This window comes from Diadema antillarum, unplaced genomic scaffold (genome assembly GCF_040938485.1).
Source record: "Diadema antillarum isolate AM-2024a unplaced genomic scaffold, OU_Dant_1.0 scf00000107, whole genome shotgun sequence".
NCBI lineage: Eukaryota > Metazoa > Echinodermata > Echinoidea > Diadematoida > Diadematidae > Diadema > Diadema antillarum.
Window position 1 is genome coordinate 1,881,355 of NW_027270996.1, and position 21,945 is coordinate 1,903,299.

Sequence of the window (21,945 nt, forward strand, 5' to 3'; positions counted from 1 at the left end):
CGCGCCCCCACATATAATAGTATATGAATAATGGGCAGGTGAGAGGGCGTTAGCGGAGATGCAGCACACTCTCGTCTTATTTGCAATGGTGTAACATCCACGAGGAGCAGCCAAATGCATGTAACATTCTGAATACCGGAGAGTGAGCTGTATCTCCACTAACATCACGAACTTAAACATGTGCATTACTTGTTTTATAAAATGGTTCTATGATCTATCAATTTTCATTCACCTTCATTGGTAAATATCAGTCAGCTACGTGCAAAACTTGCTCCAATGACAAGATGTCAAAAGAAATGTTGCAAATAGGCTGAACACGAACTTACAGTATTAACATAATTAACAAAGGAAGTGATTGAGCGCACGCTTGTGTCTGTTTGAGTTATGCGCACTGCTTACAAGAAAGAACGCCCTCTTACACAGGTAAGAGGGTGTTAGTGGAGAGCACAATTGTGTAACATACACAAGGCGCAGCCGAGTGCATGTTGCATAACATTGTGAAAACCCGAGAGTACCTTACATCTCCACTAACGTCACTAACTATAAACCTGTGCATTATTTGCTTTATAAAATTAATGGTTCAATGAACCATTTCTCATTTGGCATACCTTCATGGGTAAATATCAGTCAGATCCTACACGTAGAACATTCTCAAAAGTGAAGAAGAAATGTTCCGAACAGACAGAACACGAACTTGAAACTTGTTTACAATAAATAGGTGATTGCGTGCACGCATGTAACGGATTGAGTGCTAAAGTTTGCAATTGTGACGTCAGTGAGCACGGCAAGCCATTGTCACGCGCGTATCATGAGCCGACTGCGGTCGTTCCCGATTGCTCTCAGCTGATCATCCATATCCATATCACCATTTCATAGTAGACGACAGCTGCTGCCATTTTATAACTTTGATAAGGAGAAAAGGGACAATGTCTGAAATCGGTATAACATTTCTATCACAGTTGTGGAGTGCAATGGCCGACACTCTTACCCAAGAAAAATCATTTGCCTCTAAGACGCTATATAATTATGTACTCCCCCCATGTATAGTTAACACATGGTACACACTGTTTTTCAAGTAAAAATTGCGAGTTCTTATATTTACAGTACTGAGTATACAGCTTCTGGCATTCTTTATCCCAACATAAAGGTCAAGGTATAAAGGTAAAGTTGCCCTTCGCCTGACAACCCTACTCGTTGGGAGACCAAAACGCAGCATAATATTCAAAGATGTCCAGAGCATTACTTTTGCCCCTTAGGAGCGGTACCAAAGCAACATGCAGAATATACAGCTATGATATCATGAGAGAGATGCAGGTTTTGCATAATCGAATGGACCTCCTCAACGGACTTAATAATATAATCAGGGTGAAAGAAGAAGAAAAAGAAAAAAAAAAGAGAGCCAGTTATACAAAAATCTTTTTTTGTACTGATCTATTTTTAGTACTGATCATAATAGGCATGAACATGTTGTAATCCCTGGCTGGCTGTGTATATTTTCAACGACACGCATGTCAAATTTCACGTATTTCTTTGTACATTTTGTTGGAAAAAAATGAAAACAAAGTTTAAATCATTGAAGACAGAAATAACACAGATAAGCTACTGTCATCAATACATTAACATAGTAGACATGTATAGCTGTCTTGCTGAATCACTCTTTGATCTGTAATACCACGAGTAGAATTATCGTAATCAAATACAGACGTCTCCACACGCTTCGCTCATTCATCTTGGAATTGATAATCTACTAGTTAGACTTCGGCGATTTCGACATTTTGATAGATAGTGTTCTGTGCTGGTGGAGGGGGATGCACCTCTGGCCACTCCGACGGTGAGGGCGCTGCCTCCGGTCCTCCACCACTGTAGCCAACGGCGACATTACCATAGAATGGTTCATCGCTGGTCGTCTCCGGAGAGCCGGACGGCTCGTAGTCGATTGCGCGCAGGTATCCCGCCACGACATCGTGGATGAAAGCATACTCTTCCTGCGGTATTAAAGACAATAATGCGCAATAGCTTAAAATCTTCTTGCTTTGTCTGCGCTCATCAGTCAACGAACAGTTGCGAAAGCCAGACTGCACGGGTATAATGCAATGGCAACAAAGAAACGTGCGATACGTTTCTTCTTGGCGATTTTACACTGCAGTATTTTAAACTGCAAAGTTTGAACATTGCAAATTTCAGTGCAGCAATACACAATTATCTCATTTAGAATATTCATTTTTTTTATGCAAAAGGTGCGTGTGTGCATGTAAGTCTGACGTAACAATCATCCTGTTTTTACAGTTCATAAGCAATATAATACACTCGCCTCGGTTTGAACGAAGTGGGTCCGATCAGCTCTCAGCATCTTTACTGTATGGAAGACGTCCACTGTTGTTCCCTCTGATACCTGGGCGAGGCACTCCATGGTAACACAGAACGCCCCCGTGCGACCAACACCACTCCTGTGTAACACAAATTAGATGGGATGTCGATTAACCCTCTGCGTGTCATATCAATCCACATTACCCGTCCACAAGTTTGCGTTAGCTATTTTTCATTTCATTTCATTCCACTTTACTTCATTTCCACAAATAACATACAATACAAATGACAATTGCATGTACAATGTGACTTTTCAATATTTAAGTGAAATTAACGCAGATCATTTTTATAGTACGCGATCAATGGAACTTAAACGTGATGACATCATCATATTCACTTGTTTGCATATCCATTTTTGACTGTTAGAGAGCTGTTTGGTGAAAATTAGCTAAACTTCACATAATTTCATATCTTCTCTAATTTTAATGCGATTTTGATCAATATTCAATTTCCGCTGCTATGCTTATGTCATGAATATAGTCATATTTATGTACGTAACATGACATGTTATGGGCCCAAGGAAAAAAATGGTGGCACTCAACACGTCACACATATCATCAGTGACACCAAACAAATCACCACCAGACTTTCTTTGAGTAACAGCAACTAACATCTTTATTCTCGTCCTCAAGGGCCATGTCTCTCTCGAAAAACCCTCGAGGTTTTCTGCGTCACGTGGGCTGAACATGTTAGGGCCTATACTAATTTACATGATTTATGTACATATTCATAACAGCATTAAAAAATTCACTTTTTCTTTTCAGACTAACTCCGTCCTGTTCTGCCTCCTACCTCCAGGTGACCCTCATCCCACCCCCCCCCCCCCCCACACACACACACACTCCTTAACCATCATTACATTCCGACTACACATTCTGCATAGTTGAACACTCACAAGCAGTGCACCAGAAGGGGTAGGTTACCATCGACCTCGGATTGTCTTTTGGCATCTCCAATGAGTCTCAAGAGGGCGTCCTCTGCCTCTCTTCTCCCCGTGGTGGCCTGCGCGCGCATATCGGTGGGCCAACCGCGAAACTGAAACTGCCGGACCACGTGGTTGACCTGCGATGAAAAGGGATATATGACTCTGCAGTCAGATTTACTATTTTGTTGACATGGTTAGAGGCTGCAGGCGGTCGACTGGCGCCCACGTAGTCAGTTGCATTTCCTGATTGTGTCAGGTTCATAACCATTTGCACGTGTCGTCATGTTTCAAGAGGAAGAATAATCCATCAGCTTCGATATTATCATTTCATTCTGCATGCCATCATGATACTGAATTCAGGCAAGTATAAAATTATGACAAAGAAGATGAAAGGTAACAAACATTATTGGAGCATGAATGATTGTGATTGATTAGGAATAAATTTTTTTTTTTTTTTGGGGGGGGGAGGGTTGCTGTTGCTTTTTTGTTTGTTTGTTTGTTTGTTTGTTTGTTTGTTTTCCGAATAGGCTGCATTCCTACACCATTCCTGAGGCAGCCGTCTGTTTCAAAGTCAACAGAAATTACTAAAAGAGGACATGATATACACGTAGTTTTTTACAGTATCGTTTTATCAAAGCTTACAGAGGTGAGCTAAATGCTTGTTTATGTCTATACAGATGGAATCGAATAGCTGTGAGGGATATATCAATAGATTGATCAATTGATTGATTGATTGATTGATTGATAGGTAGATAAATCAATAAATCAATAAATTAGTTGAGAGAGAGAGAGTGATAAAAGACCTTTCTACAAAGGTTACCTCTGATGACGTCGACTGGACATTAATGGTTCTAACAACCATGTCATCATATTCCGTTTCATCCAGCGTCGAAACTGCGTAGGATCCGAAGGACACCGCGTCTTGATCCTCGTCGGGCCAATACTTTGCACAGCTCTGGGGGGAAAACAAAATGTAGGTTGCTTCAAAATAGGGCCACATAGTATACAGAATTAACATAGAGGATGCACTACGACCATAGATTCTCGATCGTAAGGTCCCTTGTTTGAGTCTATACTGACTGTACTGCAGCGGTTGTACATTTAAAGGGATAGTATAGTTTTGGTTGAGACGGAATTTAGATTTAAACTTTTTGGGAGATAATTAGAAATCACTTATGAAATACTGCAGAGCATACATTTCTAAGAGGAATACAAAGTTTATTTTATGAGAATCGGTTTTTCAAATGGCTGAGATATCAAAAAATTTTTGATATGATATCGAAGGCGGGGAGGAGACTCTTCATTCTCTGCCGTCTGCGTAGGTGTAGTGTGAGCCGGGCTGACCTGGTAACTGTATACATATCTTATATTCGCCCTCTTCTTGAGTATGCGTCACCTCTCTGGGCACCTAACATAACCAAAGGACAGGCTAATGCCTTGGAAAGAGTTCAGAAACGCGTTTGTCGCATCATCCTAGGCAATGAGTACACCTCATATGAAAACGCTCTCAGTGAATTACAAATCCCACGTTTAACGTCCCGGTATGAGCAGCTCCTCCATTCATTCGGACGTGGTCTTCTCCATTCCCCCCGCCATAGAGACTTCTTGCCACCTCCACGGAATCAGATCTCCACACGTCAACTTCGCAATTCTCATGCCCTGAACACTCCTTTTTGCAGAACTGAACGTTATCGTAGATCCACTCTTCCATCTGTAGTTCGCCTTCTTAACAAACAATAAGTTTTTTTTTTTTTTAATGGTATTTAGTTTGTTATAGTTGTTGTATGTATGTTGTATGTGAAAGTTGAAAGACTGGTTTTTTCCTATCTTCTTTCACACATGTTTGTTGTATATACTCCCTATGTTTCTTTTTTCTTTTCAAATTTCTTTCCCTCAACCACAACACCAGTCACTGATTTATGAAAAGGTCATCTTTGTTTATCTATAGAAGCCTTTTAGGCTTAACTTTCTTTCTCTCTTTTTTCCTTTTTCCTTTTTTTTCCTACCTTTTTATCAGACTGCATTTTAAGGCGCATTTCTCTCACTCTTCATGACTTATAAGATACATTGAAATGTTGGTACATACAAGCATACAATTATGAGTATATATGACAGTGCAATTTTGAATCTATTGTGGAATCACATGTTTATAAATTTTGTCAATGGCATTTTCGTAATTGTTTTATATATTTGTATGTGAAAGCTGCAAGATTTGATGTCCCCAATTTTCTTCCACACGTGTTTCCTGTTCTTTCTATTTTTATACTCTTTTTCCTTTTTAACTACAAAACCAGTAACTGATTTAGGAAAAGGTTGCTTTTTTTTTGTCTAAAAGCCTTTTAGGCTTTATTTCTCCCTCCCACCCTTTTTATCAGACTGCATTTTAAGGTACATTTCTTTTTATGACGCATGATGGTATATGGATATCTTGATACATACAACTATAATTATATTACGAGGAATATGAAAGTGCAATTTTGAATCTATTGTATACATGTAATCATATGATTTTATTCTGGTAATACATGTATGTGGAAAGAAATGAAGTGTAATTCTTATATAGATTCTGTTATGATATAATATAGTAAAATATAAATGCAACATTTGATGAATTATACTATGTTAGGTGCTTTTGGTGTTTAATAATGTCATTTATTTTTTTTCAATATTTTGGTAATTTTAGCTCGAGGGTTGGTGAAAAGTTTTGTAATTGCTGTGTAATAACGTCTCCTCATTTTTGTACACCCCTGCATATGTATTTTTGTTGTTGTTGCTTAGATTAAGGGTTTTTATAGATATTCATAATCCAGAGTTTTAAAAGAAAGTGATTGTATTGAGTAGTTTTTTTTTCTCCGTTGTTGTACTGTATACATGTATGTAAGTTTTTGTTGTTTTAGATTAACAGTGGTGTGATTTTTATGTATAATTTCTCAATATGTTTATTGTAAACACCTTCAAATGTTATTTGTGAAGCACTGTGATTTTTATCTATATACACACTGTACATGTAATCTGTAAACTGAATGTATTTCAGCCTTTGGGCTGCCAATTTCAGGAACAATAAACCTTATCAATTCAATTCAATTAAAAAAAAACAAAATAAGGCAATATTGTCCTAATACAAGGTGGGTTCCGCCTTTTATCACGACCTCTTTGTTTTTTTTTTTGACATCTCAGCCATTCCAAAAAAAAAAATACTTATCAAATAAACTTTAAATTTCTCTTAGAATTGTATGCTCTTTCATATTCATGAGAGGTTTCTCATTATCTCACAAAAAAAGTTGGAGACTTGAAGCCCCATCGGAACCAAAACCATACCATCTCTTCAAACGGGAAAGACACTTCATCCTCATTACTTAGTCCTTTCTGTGAGGCCTGGAAGCCGACCGACGCCTCCATGTCAGCATACTCATAAGTATATATATATATTTTTTTTTCTCATGACCACCAAAATAATTCCAAGAACACAGAAGTTACCACTGGAAATGTGACTTGCCTCAGGTAGCAAACGATAGCTGTAGGAATCTGTTTTTTATTTCAAAATCAGGCACAGTCCCTATACGGACCGCTTCCAAGTTTTGTTGAGGTCTATTACGTGCAAAATTTGCTATCAGCACCGTGGCTGCCGTGACATTTTTTTGGACAGTTTAAAATTCTTACACGGCATCCACGGCAATTACGGCCTGTCACGTTAGCCCACTCCGTCCCCCCCCCCCCCCCGCGTTGTCTCACGTCCATCCCGTTTTGTCCAAGGTGACCTGAAACGTGACGTGATTGCCGTGGCCGCCGGGAACATGATGTAAACGTCAAATGAGTTTACGACGCGTTATCACAAGTATGTTTATAAGTTTTCGGAATAATGTAATGAAGGAATTATACATCCTGCTTGAATCAGACAAAGGGTAATCAATATTGAATCCTTTGGATCTATGTTACGCCTATGCCTCTGGTTTACTGCGTCGTTGATGACGTCACAACCTTTCTAAAAGGAAGAAGACATACCTCGTCTATATCATTCAGCATGATGACGCACGTGGGCGTATAGGTTAGTAGCATAGACAAGAAGGCGGTCACCGTGTTTGGGAGCGGCATCTGCGTGGTGATGAAACTGTAGTGGGCGCCCTATGTTTGAAGACACATGTATGTGATTAATGTAAACACGATCCGGCGCCACAGGAAACGATAATCACAAGGCAGGACAGAAAACAAACAAACACACACACACAGACAAAATGGCAAACAGTGAAAATGTATTCTGCGCAATATCAAGCGTAAGATATATGTTACAAACTTTAAAGGGATTGTATAGTTTTGGTTGAGACCTAATTTCAGGTTTCTAACATTTTTGGTGAGATAATGAGAAACCTCTTAAGAAATATTAAAGAGCATGTAATTCCACGAGGAATTTAACGTTTATTTGATGAAAATTCGTTTTGAAATGGCTGAGGTATCCAAAACAGAGCGATTCTAATAAAGTGTGCACGGACCCACATTTTATTATGATCGCTTTGTTTTACTTCGTTTTTGAATGTTTCAGTTATTCTAAACCCGATTTTCATCAGATAAACTCCTCTTGGCATGCTCTGTACTATTTCATAAGTGTTTTCTTGGTATCTCACAAAAAGTTAAAAGCCCAATTCTCATCTCCACCAAGACTGTACGATCCCTTTAAATGATGCGCTATCATTTTCATGGTCGTGCTCAGCGAAATTCCAAAATCGTCGTTGAACTTTCAACTTTTACAATCATACATGATATTTATCGATATGGGTGTAAACATCGGATTAATTAACACTTGAGGTTTAGATTTTGAAACATTCTGTGACGCCTTTAAAAAGGGGAATACCATAAAAGGGGAAATATACATTCCTGCTGATGTAAAACATGACACAAGTATAGGTAATCGTGCGATTTATTGTATTTCAAATTTGAGAATCACTTTGAATTAAAGTGATGTGAAAATGGTGAACAAATCTATGAAGAATTGAAATCCTCCAGTGAGAAAATGGCATTACTACTGACAAGGGTGCAACTATTCATGCAGGAAAGTGCCGTATCTACCATTACTGATACTATAAGAGCATGAGAGCCTGTAAAATGCAATACACGCTGTGTACACATAAACAGCTAACAGTGCAACTCTTTAAATCCAATCCATATCTAATATTAGATAAAAATTAACCAAAACTACATATTGAACAAATACGATATGAGGAGAGTCTCAAAATGAGAGTATGAAGTCTCCTGACAGAAATCGGCAACGGATAAAGTATAGGAAGGCGGAATTTTGTTTCCGCCTTTACCACAGTGACGTAACAATTATTTGTATCTCTGTTGATAATTTACCTGTATCTCTTTTACAATGTTGTTCTGTTCATCGCATTGTGGAACTGATTTCCTGACATCTGTGTATACGAGCGTTTCATTGTATTTCTAAAATGAAATAAATCAACTTGAACTTGAACTTGAACTTGAACTTGTACTTGAACTGTGAAGCAGAAATGTGACACGCATCCCCGTAAACAAACCTGAACGAAGCTGGCATTGATGTAGTCCTCATCTGGATCGTTGAGCATCACTCGGTTTCTCTGGACTAAACACACACAAAAAGTGGAGGAAATGTCAATATTAACCTTCTAGAGACTGGAGTCCCCTCTAACACAGTGTCTTGGGCAGGTATCAACAGGAAGTGCGAGTTATATGAAAATCTGTTCGTCCTCAACAGCTTAGTTGGATGTGAACAAAATCAAAAACAAGAAACTAATGAAGGAAAGGAGGGAAGTACAGGAAAAAGAACAGCCCGCAAATCACAAGTAATATTAACTGCATATTAACTTCATGGCCCACGTACAAAAACCCGTTATGGTGACCGAGCCTTCTCTTCCATTGCTCCCACTCTTTGGAACAAACTCCCTCTTTATATTCAGAATGCCTCATCTGTCGAATCATTTAAAATTCTTCTTAAAACTTACCTGTTTAATCAGCTGTAATTTCTTTTTTTCTGGAGGCGCACACAGTTATCAATTATTGTACCATTGTATCACATGTATTTTTCTTTTCTTTTCTTTTCTTTCTTCTTCTTTTGTTACTGTTAACGTTAATTTTGTTAATGTTATTGTGTTTTCTAGTCTATTTGTATGAGTAGCAAAGTGCGCTTAGAAACGTCAGTATGAAGCGCCATATAAATGCAATTATTATTATTATTAGTATTATCCCAGCCTTATGTACAAAACAACAGTTCATGCCTGTCTAATGTGGGAGCTTTATCACGTTTTCTACAATGAATTAATCAATATCGGAGATATTTACTGAGATAGCGAAGTCACGGTTAGAGACGAATTTTGCACTGGTTTGTATAATCAAAACTATACACGATAACAGGAATTTTGTGTTATCACTGCATAAACTATAAACGGAAGAAGAATATAGGATAATATGAGCAGAACTTTAAATGTTTGATTCCTCGTCGATATTACTGTAAAAATAGGAATAAAGCTTTGTGGAATCATAAGGTATCGATAATATTTATCTATAACACGCATATTAGGGCAGCTTCGAGATGCAGTCACTTACGTGGTAGAAGGTTGCCGTATCGATTCTTTGGCTGGTTTTCCGCCATCTTTCCCGACCGAACATCAGTCTCAGGTGGCTCCGGGCACAGGATCTGTAGATTCTGTAAAGCGCATGAGATCACAAGGAGAACCGCAGGAGTTGGTTCACTCATCTTCTTAGACTGATTTCGTATTTCATTTTATACTTTATAGGTTTATGTTTACTTTGTTTCTGGGTTGTTTCTTTAAAGGTGATGGCTAGTAACTGGTCAGTGGGAATGATGGGGGATGATTGTTCCAATCATTGTAGGATTCATTTAAGAGTACATTATACACTATGTATATCATTCTACTGTTGTGTGAAAATTATTTGCTTCAGACTGGTCTAATATTCAAGTAATGTGCAGTTCAATGTTTCCAGGTTAGCATGCCTGTACAGTGACGGGGCGATTAAACTGCGCATTACTTGAAAATGAGACCACTCTGAAGCAAATAATTTTCACACAAAAATAGATATATAATGTACTCTTAAATGAATCCCACAAGGATTGGAACAATCATGTTCCAGCATTCCCACTGATCAGTTACTAGCCATCCCCTTTAATTGACGGAGTCTTACGAAAAATGATTTATTTTGTCAGTCTGTCTATCCACATATCCAAATGTGTGTATGTATGTATAATTGTTATGTATGTATGTATGAATGCATGCAGGTACAGCTGTATATATATATATGAGCTGAGCATTGTTGAATGGGTCTTCAGGAGCCTTTCCAATATGACACGTTTTACATGAGTGACTATTGTTATTATTAACTATAATCACTCACCTCAAACTGCCTGGCGAGGAGCGAACGATTGGTGGCGCCTTCTGCGGGAATCTCCTGGAGTTCGCGGATGCGGTCGACGAACTGAGAGAGAGGAATCTCGGTGTCTTCCCAAAGAAGATCTTCCAGGACCGCCTCATACAGGAAGGCATATTGCTCCTAGAAGACAAGACGATACAATTGAAGAGTTTGTTTGCAAAAACCGATAAGTCCATATTTGCCACATGGAGATATTTGCGATTAAAGGTCGAGAAAAACAAAGAGAATAATAAGAAATTTTTGCTTCTTTTGACCGTAACTTCAAAAATGTACCTTAATATGTAGTGACCAATATATCATTTAAAAGGTATTATTTTGTACTTAATGACAGAAACTGTACTTCAAACTCTTCAAAAATGGACTTATCAGTTTTTGCGAACAAACTTTTCAATTGTAACGTGTTTTCATCTTTTAACTTGAAGGTTGGATGTCGTGTGCATAAATGCACGAAATATAACATCCACTGACGTTGCTTCTTCAATAAATTTCAGATTTCCACTTATTCTGATTTCGCTTGTTGCCAAAAATCACACAGCCATGGAAAGGTCGAAAGCTTGGCAAATTTAAGTGCCGTGGAAGCAAGGTCATTGGATTTTAACTATATAGGCCTATAAGCCCATATAATGTTTATGAGTTTATACATTGCAGCAGTCGTACACTGTCTGTATACATTGTACATGCATAATCTTAATATGCAACATCTGTGTGGGCAGGCTTGTATATGTCCGCACCACTGATTTTGATGTCTAAAAACGTAACGCACGTAACGCATGTTACACACAGGCTAGTTTACACCAATAACCATTAGAGGCAAACAACAATAAACAAACAAACGTAAAAAAAAGAAGAAAAATATGTAACGAACCGGGGTCTGAACCATGTGAGGGCGTTTTTCTCTCATCGAAGCCACGAAGTTGTAGACTTCCACCATCCCAGTCTGCTTGGCGCGAGACACGATACTATCGATACCGATCACCACTCCAGTTCGTCCGACTCCAGCACTGCATGCATGAGAAACGACCATTAATGCATGGTCGAAGCATAATAGTCATTTTGGGGTAGTTTTGTTTCCCTTTATGAGACATAATTTTATTATCCCTGTGTGTAACAATCAATGCATGATGTACTCCGTAGTCTATGGTATTTCATGTTGCTGTAACATCCGGGGCAACCTCTCTAGTCAAGGTCTGCGAATGAAGAATGTCCTCGTATTTCTAATTATTTTCTCAAAACTTTATTCGAAGTCTTTGCTCTGTTAGAGCACATTCAATATGATATGATTTTTATATTTTTACTTTATGCACTTTCCCTGCGACAGTGTTCCATACAATGTATAACAATGCATATTATCATTCATTTCGATATTATTATGGGAGGATTTTTTTTTTACTTTGTTATAGTATTTTGAAAATGGAATGCAGGGATAAAAGTGAACTTTACTTTTATAAATTGTCACTTTTCCGCCGCGTCTCTTTTCTTGCGTTTGTTTGTAATACTGTAGTACCCTTTGCCTATACACACAAACACACACATACATACATTATTATTATTATTATTATTACTATTATTTATAGTGCGCTTTTCCCACAAGGCCCAAAGCGCTTACAATCAATTCAAAACATGTACGACAGTATGTATAATTGGATAAATGTTATATATACAGCTACGAACTAGTTGCTACTGAAAAGATGTGTTTTCAAGGCTTTTTTGAACACACTGACTGATCGGATGGAGACTGTCTAACGGTAAGTGGTAAATTGTTCCAGTGCTTTGAAGCAGACACAGTAAATGTCCTATCACCGGCTAAGGTGCGAGTAACAGAGTATGTGAGACGAAGCGGATCACTAGATGACCTCAAATTTCTAGTAGGTGTATATAAAATCAAACAGGCGTCTAAATATTTCGGAGCTTGATCGTTAAGGATTTTATAAACAAACAAAACTAATTTGAAAATTATCCGTTGCTTCAAAGGAAGCCAGTGCAACGACTTCAGAAGTGGCTGAGATGGGTAGTCCCTAGAAACCTGAAACACTAATCGGGCTGCCCAATTTTGAAGTCGCTGCACACGATCCAGTTGAGTTGAAGGAATGGAAGAGAGAAGCCCGTTACAATAATCTATACGGGATAGAACTAAAGAACGCACTGCGTTATGACATGCAGATTGATCAATAAATCTCCTAATCCTAGCAATATTTCTTAAATAAAACGTAACAGTACTACAAATTTGAGAAATATGTTGAGACATTGACATTCGACAATCAAAAATAACACCAAGATTTCTTATTGTTTCTGAGGGGCTAATTAGTGTGCAACCAACATTGAGCTGAATGTTTGAAAGACCGCGCAGATTGTGGGCTGAAGCTGCTACAAAAAACTCAGTCTTCGAATCATTCAGTTTCAACTTATTTGCTACCATCCATTTCTTAATATCTAAAATACACATTTCAAGTTTAGTGATGGCATTAAAAGAAGCTCCTGGAGTCTTCGGGTCATAAGAAATATATAACTGTATATCATCAGCATAAAAATGATAATTAACATCATAATGTTGGGCTATCTCGCCAACTGGAAGAGTATAAATTGAGTATCCTATGGGTCCTACTATTGATCCCTGGGGAAGTCCAAACTCTAACACAGTGGGGTTTGACAAATTACCGGCAATGTCAACTTGAGAAGACCATCCCAAAAGGTATGACTGAAACCAGGACAAAACTGTTGACCTAACACCTGTTCGTTTATATAAACGGGAAAGAAAAATTTGATGATCAATCGTGTCAAATGCGGCTGACAGATCTAAAAGAACAGCAAAAACAACCTTGTTTGAATCAATGGCAAACATAATATCATTTTTCACTTTTACTAAAGCTGACTCAGTACTGTGCAGAGACCTGTAAGCAGATTGAAAAGAATCAAAAAGATTGTTAGACTCAATGTGATGAACTAACTGTTTACAAACTGCTTTCTCAATAAGTTTACCTAGAAATGTTAAATTTGACACTGGTCTATAATTCTTAAATTCGTTTTGGTCCAGGCTGGGTTTCTTCAAAAGTGGTTTTACTATTGCCGAGTGTGCTCCTTTGGGAAAAACACCTGTGGAAAGAGATTGATTGACTATGTTTGTAAGCAATGGTAATACATGATTGAGGTTCTCTTTCAGGAGCCATGTTGGAATGGGATCAAGTTGACAAGATTTAGTAGCAGATGACATAATGATTCTGGATAAATCTGATTGTGTAAGCAACTGAAAATTCTCAAAAAGAGGAATATTTACGTTTACAGTATCACAAAATTGGTTTACAGTGATTCTGTTGCACGCATCTACTTCATCTCTAATTTTTCTTATCTTTCCGACAAAAAACAAAGAAAATTGATTCGCTAATATGGATGCAGAATCATACATGGGGAGATAACTTGCTTTCTTATTCAAAAGTGAGTGGATAATGCGATATACCTCCTTGACAGTGCATGAACTCAACTTGTCTTTCAAAAATTTCTCTTTAGAGACATTAATAAGCCGACATACATCTTTATTTGCTGCAATGAACAGTTTACGATCTGAATCAAGTCTTGTTTTCCGCCATTTTCGTTCTGCTTTACGACGAAGTTGGCGAGCTACAAGTGTGTATGGACTCATTAAACCAAGGCATACGTGATTTCAAAGGGCGAGATTTTGTCTCAGATGGAGCATAGGTATCGAGTACCTTAGTAACTCCAGAAACATACCAATCAAACAAGGACTCGCTATCTAATCCTGCGGGTTGAGACGACACTAATTCCTGCAAAGCATTAGCAAATTGAACTTTATCAATTTTGCGATAATTGCGTAATGAAGAAGTAATAGAAATTAACTCTGATTTCTGTTTAGCCAGTGAGAAACGGATCATATGATGATCAGAGATACATGTTTCAAATATATTACAATCTGATATTACTAAATCATCTCGGGTAAAAACTAAATCTAAGGTGTGACCCAGATTATGAGTTGGACCTTGGACGTGTTGGATAAGCCCAGCAGATGCTGTACTATTATTCATATGAAGCACATCGCTTTTAGACATGTCTTCCCAATGGATATTAAAGTCTCCTAATAACACCAATTTCCCCGGATACAAGGATATCTCACTTACAAATTCATCAAATTCGTTCAGAAACTTAGAAGATGTGAGTCTATTTACTGAAGAGGGTGGTGGTCTATACACAATGAAAAAATTGACCGAACATGACAAATCAGTAATGTGTGCCCACTCAAAAGTGGAAAAAGACAGAACAGAATTTTTCATCATCAACTTAAGAGTAGACTTGTACAATACACCAATTCCACCCCCACGTGTACTTGTATTTCGTGGTGAATTTATAAAAGAATACCCTCTAGGAGTCAACTCCCCAATTATCACATCATCCTGGGGGTTAAGCCACGTTTCTGTGATAAACATGATATCGAAGTCATGTTCGTGAACATATTCAGCAATGCATATTGTTTTGTTTCTAACAGAATGTACATTCCATAAACAGACATTACAATTGGACTCTACAAAAGAATTACTTAAATTTGGCACGACTTTAAGATTGTCGACGTTCATCCCTCTCAGTTTCTTGTAGGTCAGTTTCCTACATGATGAGGTGATCACTGGTATATGTGACAATGAAGGGGCACTTAGTATTGTGCTCACTCGTGTCCGTGTCTTAACATTCTTCCGACGTCCCCATCTCTTCCCTCGAAGATGTGTCTGAACACCTAGCTCTTTGATTCTTCTCCATACATTCTCATTGAGCATGCCCCTGTTCTTGCCTGTTCTATGAAGAAAATTGGGCAAATCATTAGTCACTGTCTCCAGACTCAAATGTCTCCATGCAGGGTTGCACAGCAGTAGAATCTCCCTGTTGTATACAATGCGTTCCCCAGTACCAAGTCTATTGTAGGATGTAGAATGTATCGGAGTGCGACAGCTCAAGTGAGAATACTCAGCTGTTGGTCCTGGGTTAGGGGCGACATCTCCGGCTTTCAGTAAATTGAGCTGAAATGTTGCAGAGGAATTCCTGTACTATGGCAGCCGGTATTTAAAGTATTTACAATGAAGAAAGGGCTCTCTATTCCCTGAATACCCTTGTACACGTACATGATAGTTTGTGGTTGAGACTTGACAAACAGATACAATGTGAATGATGAGCCAAAGTCTCAATAGATCCATTATACTACCAGAGTAACAATGACTTAGAGTATGGCGGGCACTCTGTTAGAGTTGAGCGAACATGAATAAGGCGCAGATGAAAGTGAAGTGCATAGTCACTGTGTACACAAAATGGTTTACAAATTCAGTGTAGCTCAAATCAGAACTTGTAAGAAAATAATGCATAAAATATCTCACCAAATACAGCAAAATACAGTTCCAGATTTGGCCACCTGTATCCATGTACGTTACAAAATAGGATGATACAATCGAAAATCCAATATTTCACAGAAATACAGTGAAAATAACACAAAATGTCAGAGCACAAAATAAGAGCATGTCAACCACGCAGGGCGACTTACAAACATACATACAAACACATACACACAAACACACACAGATAGGACACAGGCACGCCCGCCGCACACAATTGCCTTGAGTTCTTTATCCAATCCTTAATCATACCACACAAAATAACACACACTTACGCATACACACACAGTACTACGCGCGCGCGCACACACACACACACACACACACATATATATATATATCCACAGATAACAATTTTTCTGTCCGTCACTACTAAAGAGCAGTAAGGCGAGATGCAAGCCATGGGTCTGACCTGCAGTGGATGAGGAGGGGAGACGAGCTCGACCCATGATGACCTTGAACCTCCTTGATGAAGCGCAAAAGTTGAGACTTGTGCTTAGGAACATCCTTGTCCGGCCAGCTGGTGAAGTGGAACTGGGTAAGCGTTCTAGTTTGATTCCCCTTAGAGTGAATTGAAATGTTATAAGTGCCATAAATAATGACGAAGAAATCTTAAGCGATTGAACATAAAGTTATTGAGTTTATTTATCGACTATTTTCTTTAAATTTATATTAAAATATTTAATTTAATTGATGCAACCTTTCCCAGAATACGACCTGAGAAAGGAAATACTAGGGTAAAAATTTATATATCTGCAATAAAGTTTTCTGAGAAAAGTTTACTATCACAGATCTATATCACTACCTTATTATCATGAGTTTAAAAAAATCTGGCTGTACAATACACGGAGAAGAGAATAATATGAATAGCTCACACGTTCTATACTACCTTGCTTTGAAATCAATCAAGTTCAAGTTTATTCACTATTGCTAGGCATACGACTCAATTAAAATTTTCAAGGTGATATATAGATAGTAATCATGGTTGGAACTAAATTCTATAATTGCAATCTTTTCACAGATGGATATTTTCAAAATTTTTCTTATACATTAATAATGATTACATAATATACACACTATATATAAATATATATGTATATATATGTATATATATATATATACATATATATATAATCTCAAGATAAATAGATAAATAGATAGATATTCTACGTTTGTAAGAGTAGGCTTGAGCGGAGAAAATGCTCTGGATTAACGTGGCGTAACGCTACCTTTATGACGATCAATGAGCGTTTCGTCCAATAGGAGAATGTGTCCTCTGACGTCATACTGAGTCGAATGTCCCCATAGGCAGGACTGTCTTTAGTGTCACGAGGCCAGTACCGGATGCACTTCACCTAAATGTCAAACAAAAAGGACGGAAAAAATGCTTGCAATTTTGAAAATAAAATGGATGTGAGGTTCTGGTGACTAGATAAACAGCATTTTATTTTCATGCATATCATATTGGATAAGATAATGCAAAACTACCAGTCGAATAGCACGATTAAAGCTATGAATAACACTTGAAAGTATCTGTAGAATTACACTGAGTCGAATGTCATAAATGATTATGACACATTACATTTAAGCTTAGATATAATAGCTTAGAGTAATAGAATGTTATGTCATGCATGCAAATGATCATAAAATCTTTCCATTGTCATCTGTCTTTATTTTGACAGTAAGAGAAAATTGCACTGAAGAAAGATTTCGACTCAAAGCTAGAAAATCATTCGATGTTTCTTCCCGGAATGGATTCTCAGGAAACGTTTTACCATGCATTGTGATCGCGATGTCGCTCCAAAAATATTCCCTAATATTTTGCCCAACTGTCACTACATTCACCTTGTTTCGAAGGAATTGTTTCTTTCATGATGCTTTTTGAGCAGTGCCAAGAAATCTGCATTCTTATACATATTAATCCGTGGAAAATACAGAAACTTCCCGATTCTTAAGATGGTAAAATTTCTGGTCTTGCCATTTCAATGCGAGAGATGCCTGCAGTTTTTGAAAGGTCACGAACACGTACGCGATCATGTCAGATTCTCGTGGGAATCCAGTTGAAAATACAAACCGACTTACTGGAGCTAACGTCGACTACCAAACTAGTTGTCAACATTTGCTCTAATATTTGTTGATATCTAATGTCAGCTATAATAATTTCATTATCGTCGTTACTTGTCAGTGTACAGAATTATTTGTTGTATTTTGAATAATGAATTGCCGAAATTATCTTCATGGTTAAAAGTAATATACTGGCACTGAATTTAAGCAAAACTAATTTCATTCATTTTAAATGTAAAAAAGCTGATTTACCAGAATATGAATTGTATATTGATGATACATCTCTTGAAAGGAAAACATTTAATACATTTCTCGGCGTGTATATAAATGAAAACCTAAAATGGGATGATCATGTAAAACACATTATTTTGCCTGTATCCCAAAACGTTGGCCTGTTAACTAAGCTTCAGTATTTTTTACCAACCCGTGTATTGTTTACAATATATAATGCTTTAATCCTGCCATATATATCGTATTGCAACATTATTTTGGGCAACCCACAAATGTAACACAGACCGTATACTTCTCCTGCAGAAAAAAGCAATTCGAGTGTGCAGTCGAGCACGCTCTCGAGATCACACCTACCCATTGTTTTTCCAGCTTAAATTCCTTAAGATAAATGACATAAACTTTCTCCAAAAAGCTGTATTTATGTTTTGCCTCAAGTCAAATCTCTTACCTCCAATATTCAACAGAATATTTCGGTCAAATTCAGAGATTCGCTCTTATCCTACCAGACAATCCACAAATTTGCATTTATTTAACCCCAAAACCGCACTCGCGCATCATTCTATCAGACACTCCGGCCCTGACACTTGGAATTCCCTTCCCACCGAAATTAAAAACATGACCACTATGTATTCATTTAAGAAGGCTGTAAAACTTCACCTCCTCAAGCAGTATTCCCCAGGATAATATTCTGATTTCTTTATTGTATTATAATGAAATGTATATGAACATGTACGTGATACATGTTGCATGTATGTGTGCATACATATATCGATTTATCTATCCATATAATGAATATGGGTATGGGTATGTATGTGTATTCATAGGATAGGTACATCATGTATATTATTATGAGCATGTATATGTATGTATACGGTGTGCCTTACCATGACTGCGCACATAAAATAAGTACGATATATTTTATTTCATGTCAGATAACCTTATGTATAGAATACTTTGTATTCACACATTACTATTTTCATAGTGCATATTCGGTCATTACTCCGGCAAAGGCAACTGAACGTGTTAACTTTAATATCATTATCATATTTATAATAACACTTTTACGAGAATAATATTTCTGTCAATGAAAATTCTTTTTAAAAAATTATGTCTCAAAGGCCTCAAACAAGAAGGAGGAAGGATGGAAGCATAGTGCACCATAACGTGTACATATGGATTTTAAGTCTCTTGTAAAACCATCACCTTGTCTCCCTCTTTCAGCCGGGTTGCCATGGCGATGGTTTGCACATTCTCCTGCCAAATCATCCTCCAGAAGTCAGTAACGGAGACTTTATTAGGTCCTTGTGTCGCAGAAATCAAAGCGTGGAAAGCACATTTTATGAGGAGCAACATATACCTGAATAACATTTATTAATATACTTTCTACTACAGTTATTTACTAAAGCGTTACTCTAATAATCATTATAACAGTATAATGCAGCTCTTACTTCGGTTTAATTTTTGCTCGCATAGTATTGGTGTTCAGAAACATCTAAGCCTCATATTTTATGCATTGCCTATGGGAACCCTGTGTGTTCTGTACAAAGTTTATGGGTATCTAATATTCTTAAAGAGAAGTGTTAAATAGTCGCAAATATGCTTAACTCTACATTATGCGACGTTTAGCAACGGAACAGAAGTATTTAGTTTATATATTTTTATTTTTTTGTTGAAAAACAAGTAAAGAATACAAAACTTAATATTCTCCATAATTTATGCTTTTATTCAGTTTATTTTGTTCGCTTGTTTGTGTTTCGTTCTCCAAGGTGAGAGTCTGTTGCTCAATAACTTACCTTGTGATGCAATATAGGCCTTTTCTCTCTCGAAGCTCTGAAAATTTGATTGAAAGAGGTCAATGACATTGTTGCGTCGACTAATCACATTCACGAAATACTTTTTAATAATGTCTACGTCGAATAGATAGGTAATTGAAGAAAAGAGTTATTTTTTTCAATGAGAAGATGAACACAACTGTTGGAAGAAGCTGAAATGACGTATGGGCACTGATAAAAAAAATGGAATTGCAATATTTTGCATGCTTGCGTCATGAATTTAAAAAAAAACATCCTTCAAAGGCGTAGGTTTTCAATTTTAGCCTTTGAATTCTAATTAACTGTGATTAATTTATTCACCTAACTCCTGAATAACTATTCGAACCTTCTGTTATTTCCTTTAGGAACGTGGTATAGCCATTATCAACCTGCGTCTGTGAACAATTAAGTGTATCTAACCATTTGCGTGGCGATTGGCACAGGAAACCCCATAGCAGTACGCACATGATGACTGTCAAAAGTCTGTGTCACAGAAAGTGATAGGTATATAACATCGCTCCTATTGACCGATTCGGGTTCGTTGAGGGCAGCAGACATTTCATGGCACTGGGCGCAGCCATAGTGGGTGTCTGAGCCGACCCCCCCCCCCCCCCCCCCCTGCTCTTCCCCACCCCCGGGCAACATGTTTATCACGCACTTGTAACAAAGGTTCGCGCACTAAGCAAGCATTCGCGCACTCAGTACGAGACGCCCATTGGCTAAAGCAGTTTTTCATTCTGCGCGCGTGCTAATGTAGGGAGAGGGGTGGGGAATGGGAAGGGGGGGGGGTCGGCTAAGACACCCACTATGGCTGCGCCCATGCCAAAAATACACATAGCGCGTCACAGAATCGGTCAATAGTGGCAAGCCAACATGAGTGAGAGAGAGAGAAAAAAAAAACACATACCGATATGAATGACGCATTGAAGTAGTCTGATCCCTTGTCGCCATTTTGTACAGCGAGCTTTACTCTGGTCGAGTCATCTGAAACAAATCAATTGGCACCAAAAGTGATTGCAGCAGTTTGTTGGCTTCTTAAAGTTTTTCTTCCTTGACGTCTTCATCATCACTACATTCTACCATGCGTAGATCATATTCCATCCACATGTTCAATCGCCATCCCATCAGGGAATCCCACGTCCATTAATGAATACTGGATGTTTGTTTGGTAAAAGTATTGTATTGTGACGTTGTAGTTATCATGTACTGTTTGAAATGTTCTAAGGTGTTAATCTGAATGAATAAAGAAGTTATATGAAGATGAAGGAGGAGTAAATGCAGAAGATCAAGAAGATGTTGATAAGAAGAAGAGGATTTTTCTGAACGCTGAACCTTTCATGATAGTATAATATGGGATTTATTCAAAGTAACCTATATATAAGATATATGTGAGATACCCCATAAATATTGTGATCAGTATTTACCATTTTCAGCAACAATCATAATAGAAGATTTTTGTTTGTTACATGTTCTCTGTTGTGTGTTATGCATATTTATGATGTTCTTTGAACAATTGTTATTTGTGTATATCTCTTGTATGTAATGCTAGTCGAAGGCACGTTTGCACTGTCGTATTTGTGGAAAATAAAACATTCAATGCAGTTCAATTTACTTCAATATCTCCGTCGGTTTTTTTTTTCTTATTGCTCAAATACTGTCGGAGGAACCTTTGATTTCACAGCATCCTACATTTTTGTTGTCGTTGTTGTGATGTTATTTAAGACCAAGATGGCGGATGGCGGTACATTTG

At 37.6% G+C, this 21,945-nt stretch overlaps 1 protein-coding gene across 1 annotated transcript; it reads right to left on the bottom strand.

Moving 5' to 3' along the window:
- Positions 1–1,384: 1,384 nt before the first annotated feature.
- LOC139719191 (receptor-type tyrosine-protein phosphatase alpha-like) lies at positions 1,385–20,209 on the bottom strand. The gene is made up of 13 exons (XM_071630622.1): positions 20,178–20,209; positions 19,588–19,685; positions 17,319–17,444; positions 16,502–16,650; positions 11,574–11,709; positions 10,673–10,828; positions 9,866–9,965; positions 8,821–8,885; positions 7,295–7,414; positions 4,113–4,247; positions 3,263–3,429; positions 2,312–2,447; positions 1,385–1,985 (listed from the first exon to the last, which is right to left on the bottom strand). The coding sequence occupies exons 2-13, from the start codon at positions 19,648–19,650 to the stop codon at positions 1,752–1,754; spliced, it is 1,587 nt and encodes a 528-aa protein (XP_071486723.1). The 5' UTR covers positions 19,651–19,685; positions 20,178–20,209; the 3' UTR covers positions 1,385–1,751.
- Between the last annotated feature and the right edge of the window lie 1,736 nt (positions 20,210–21,945).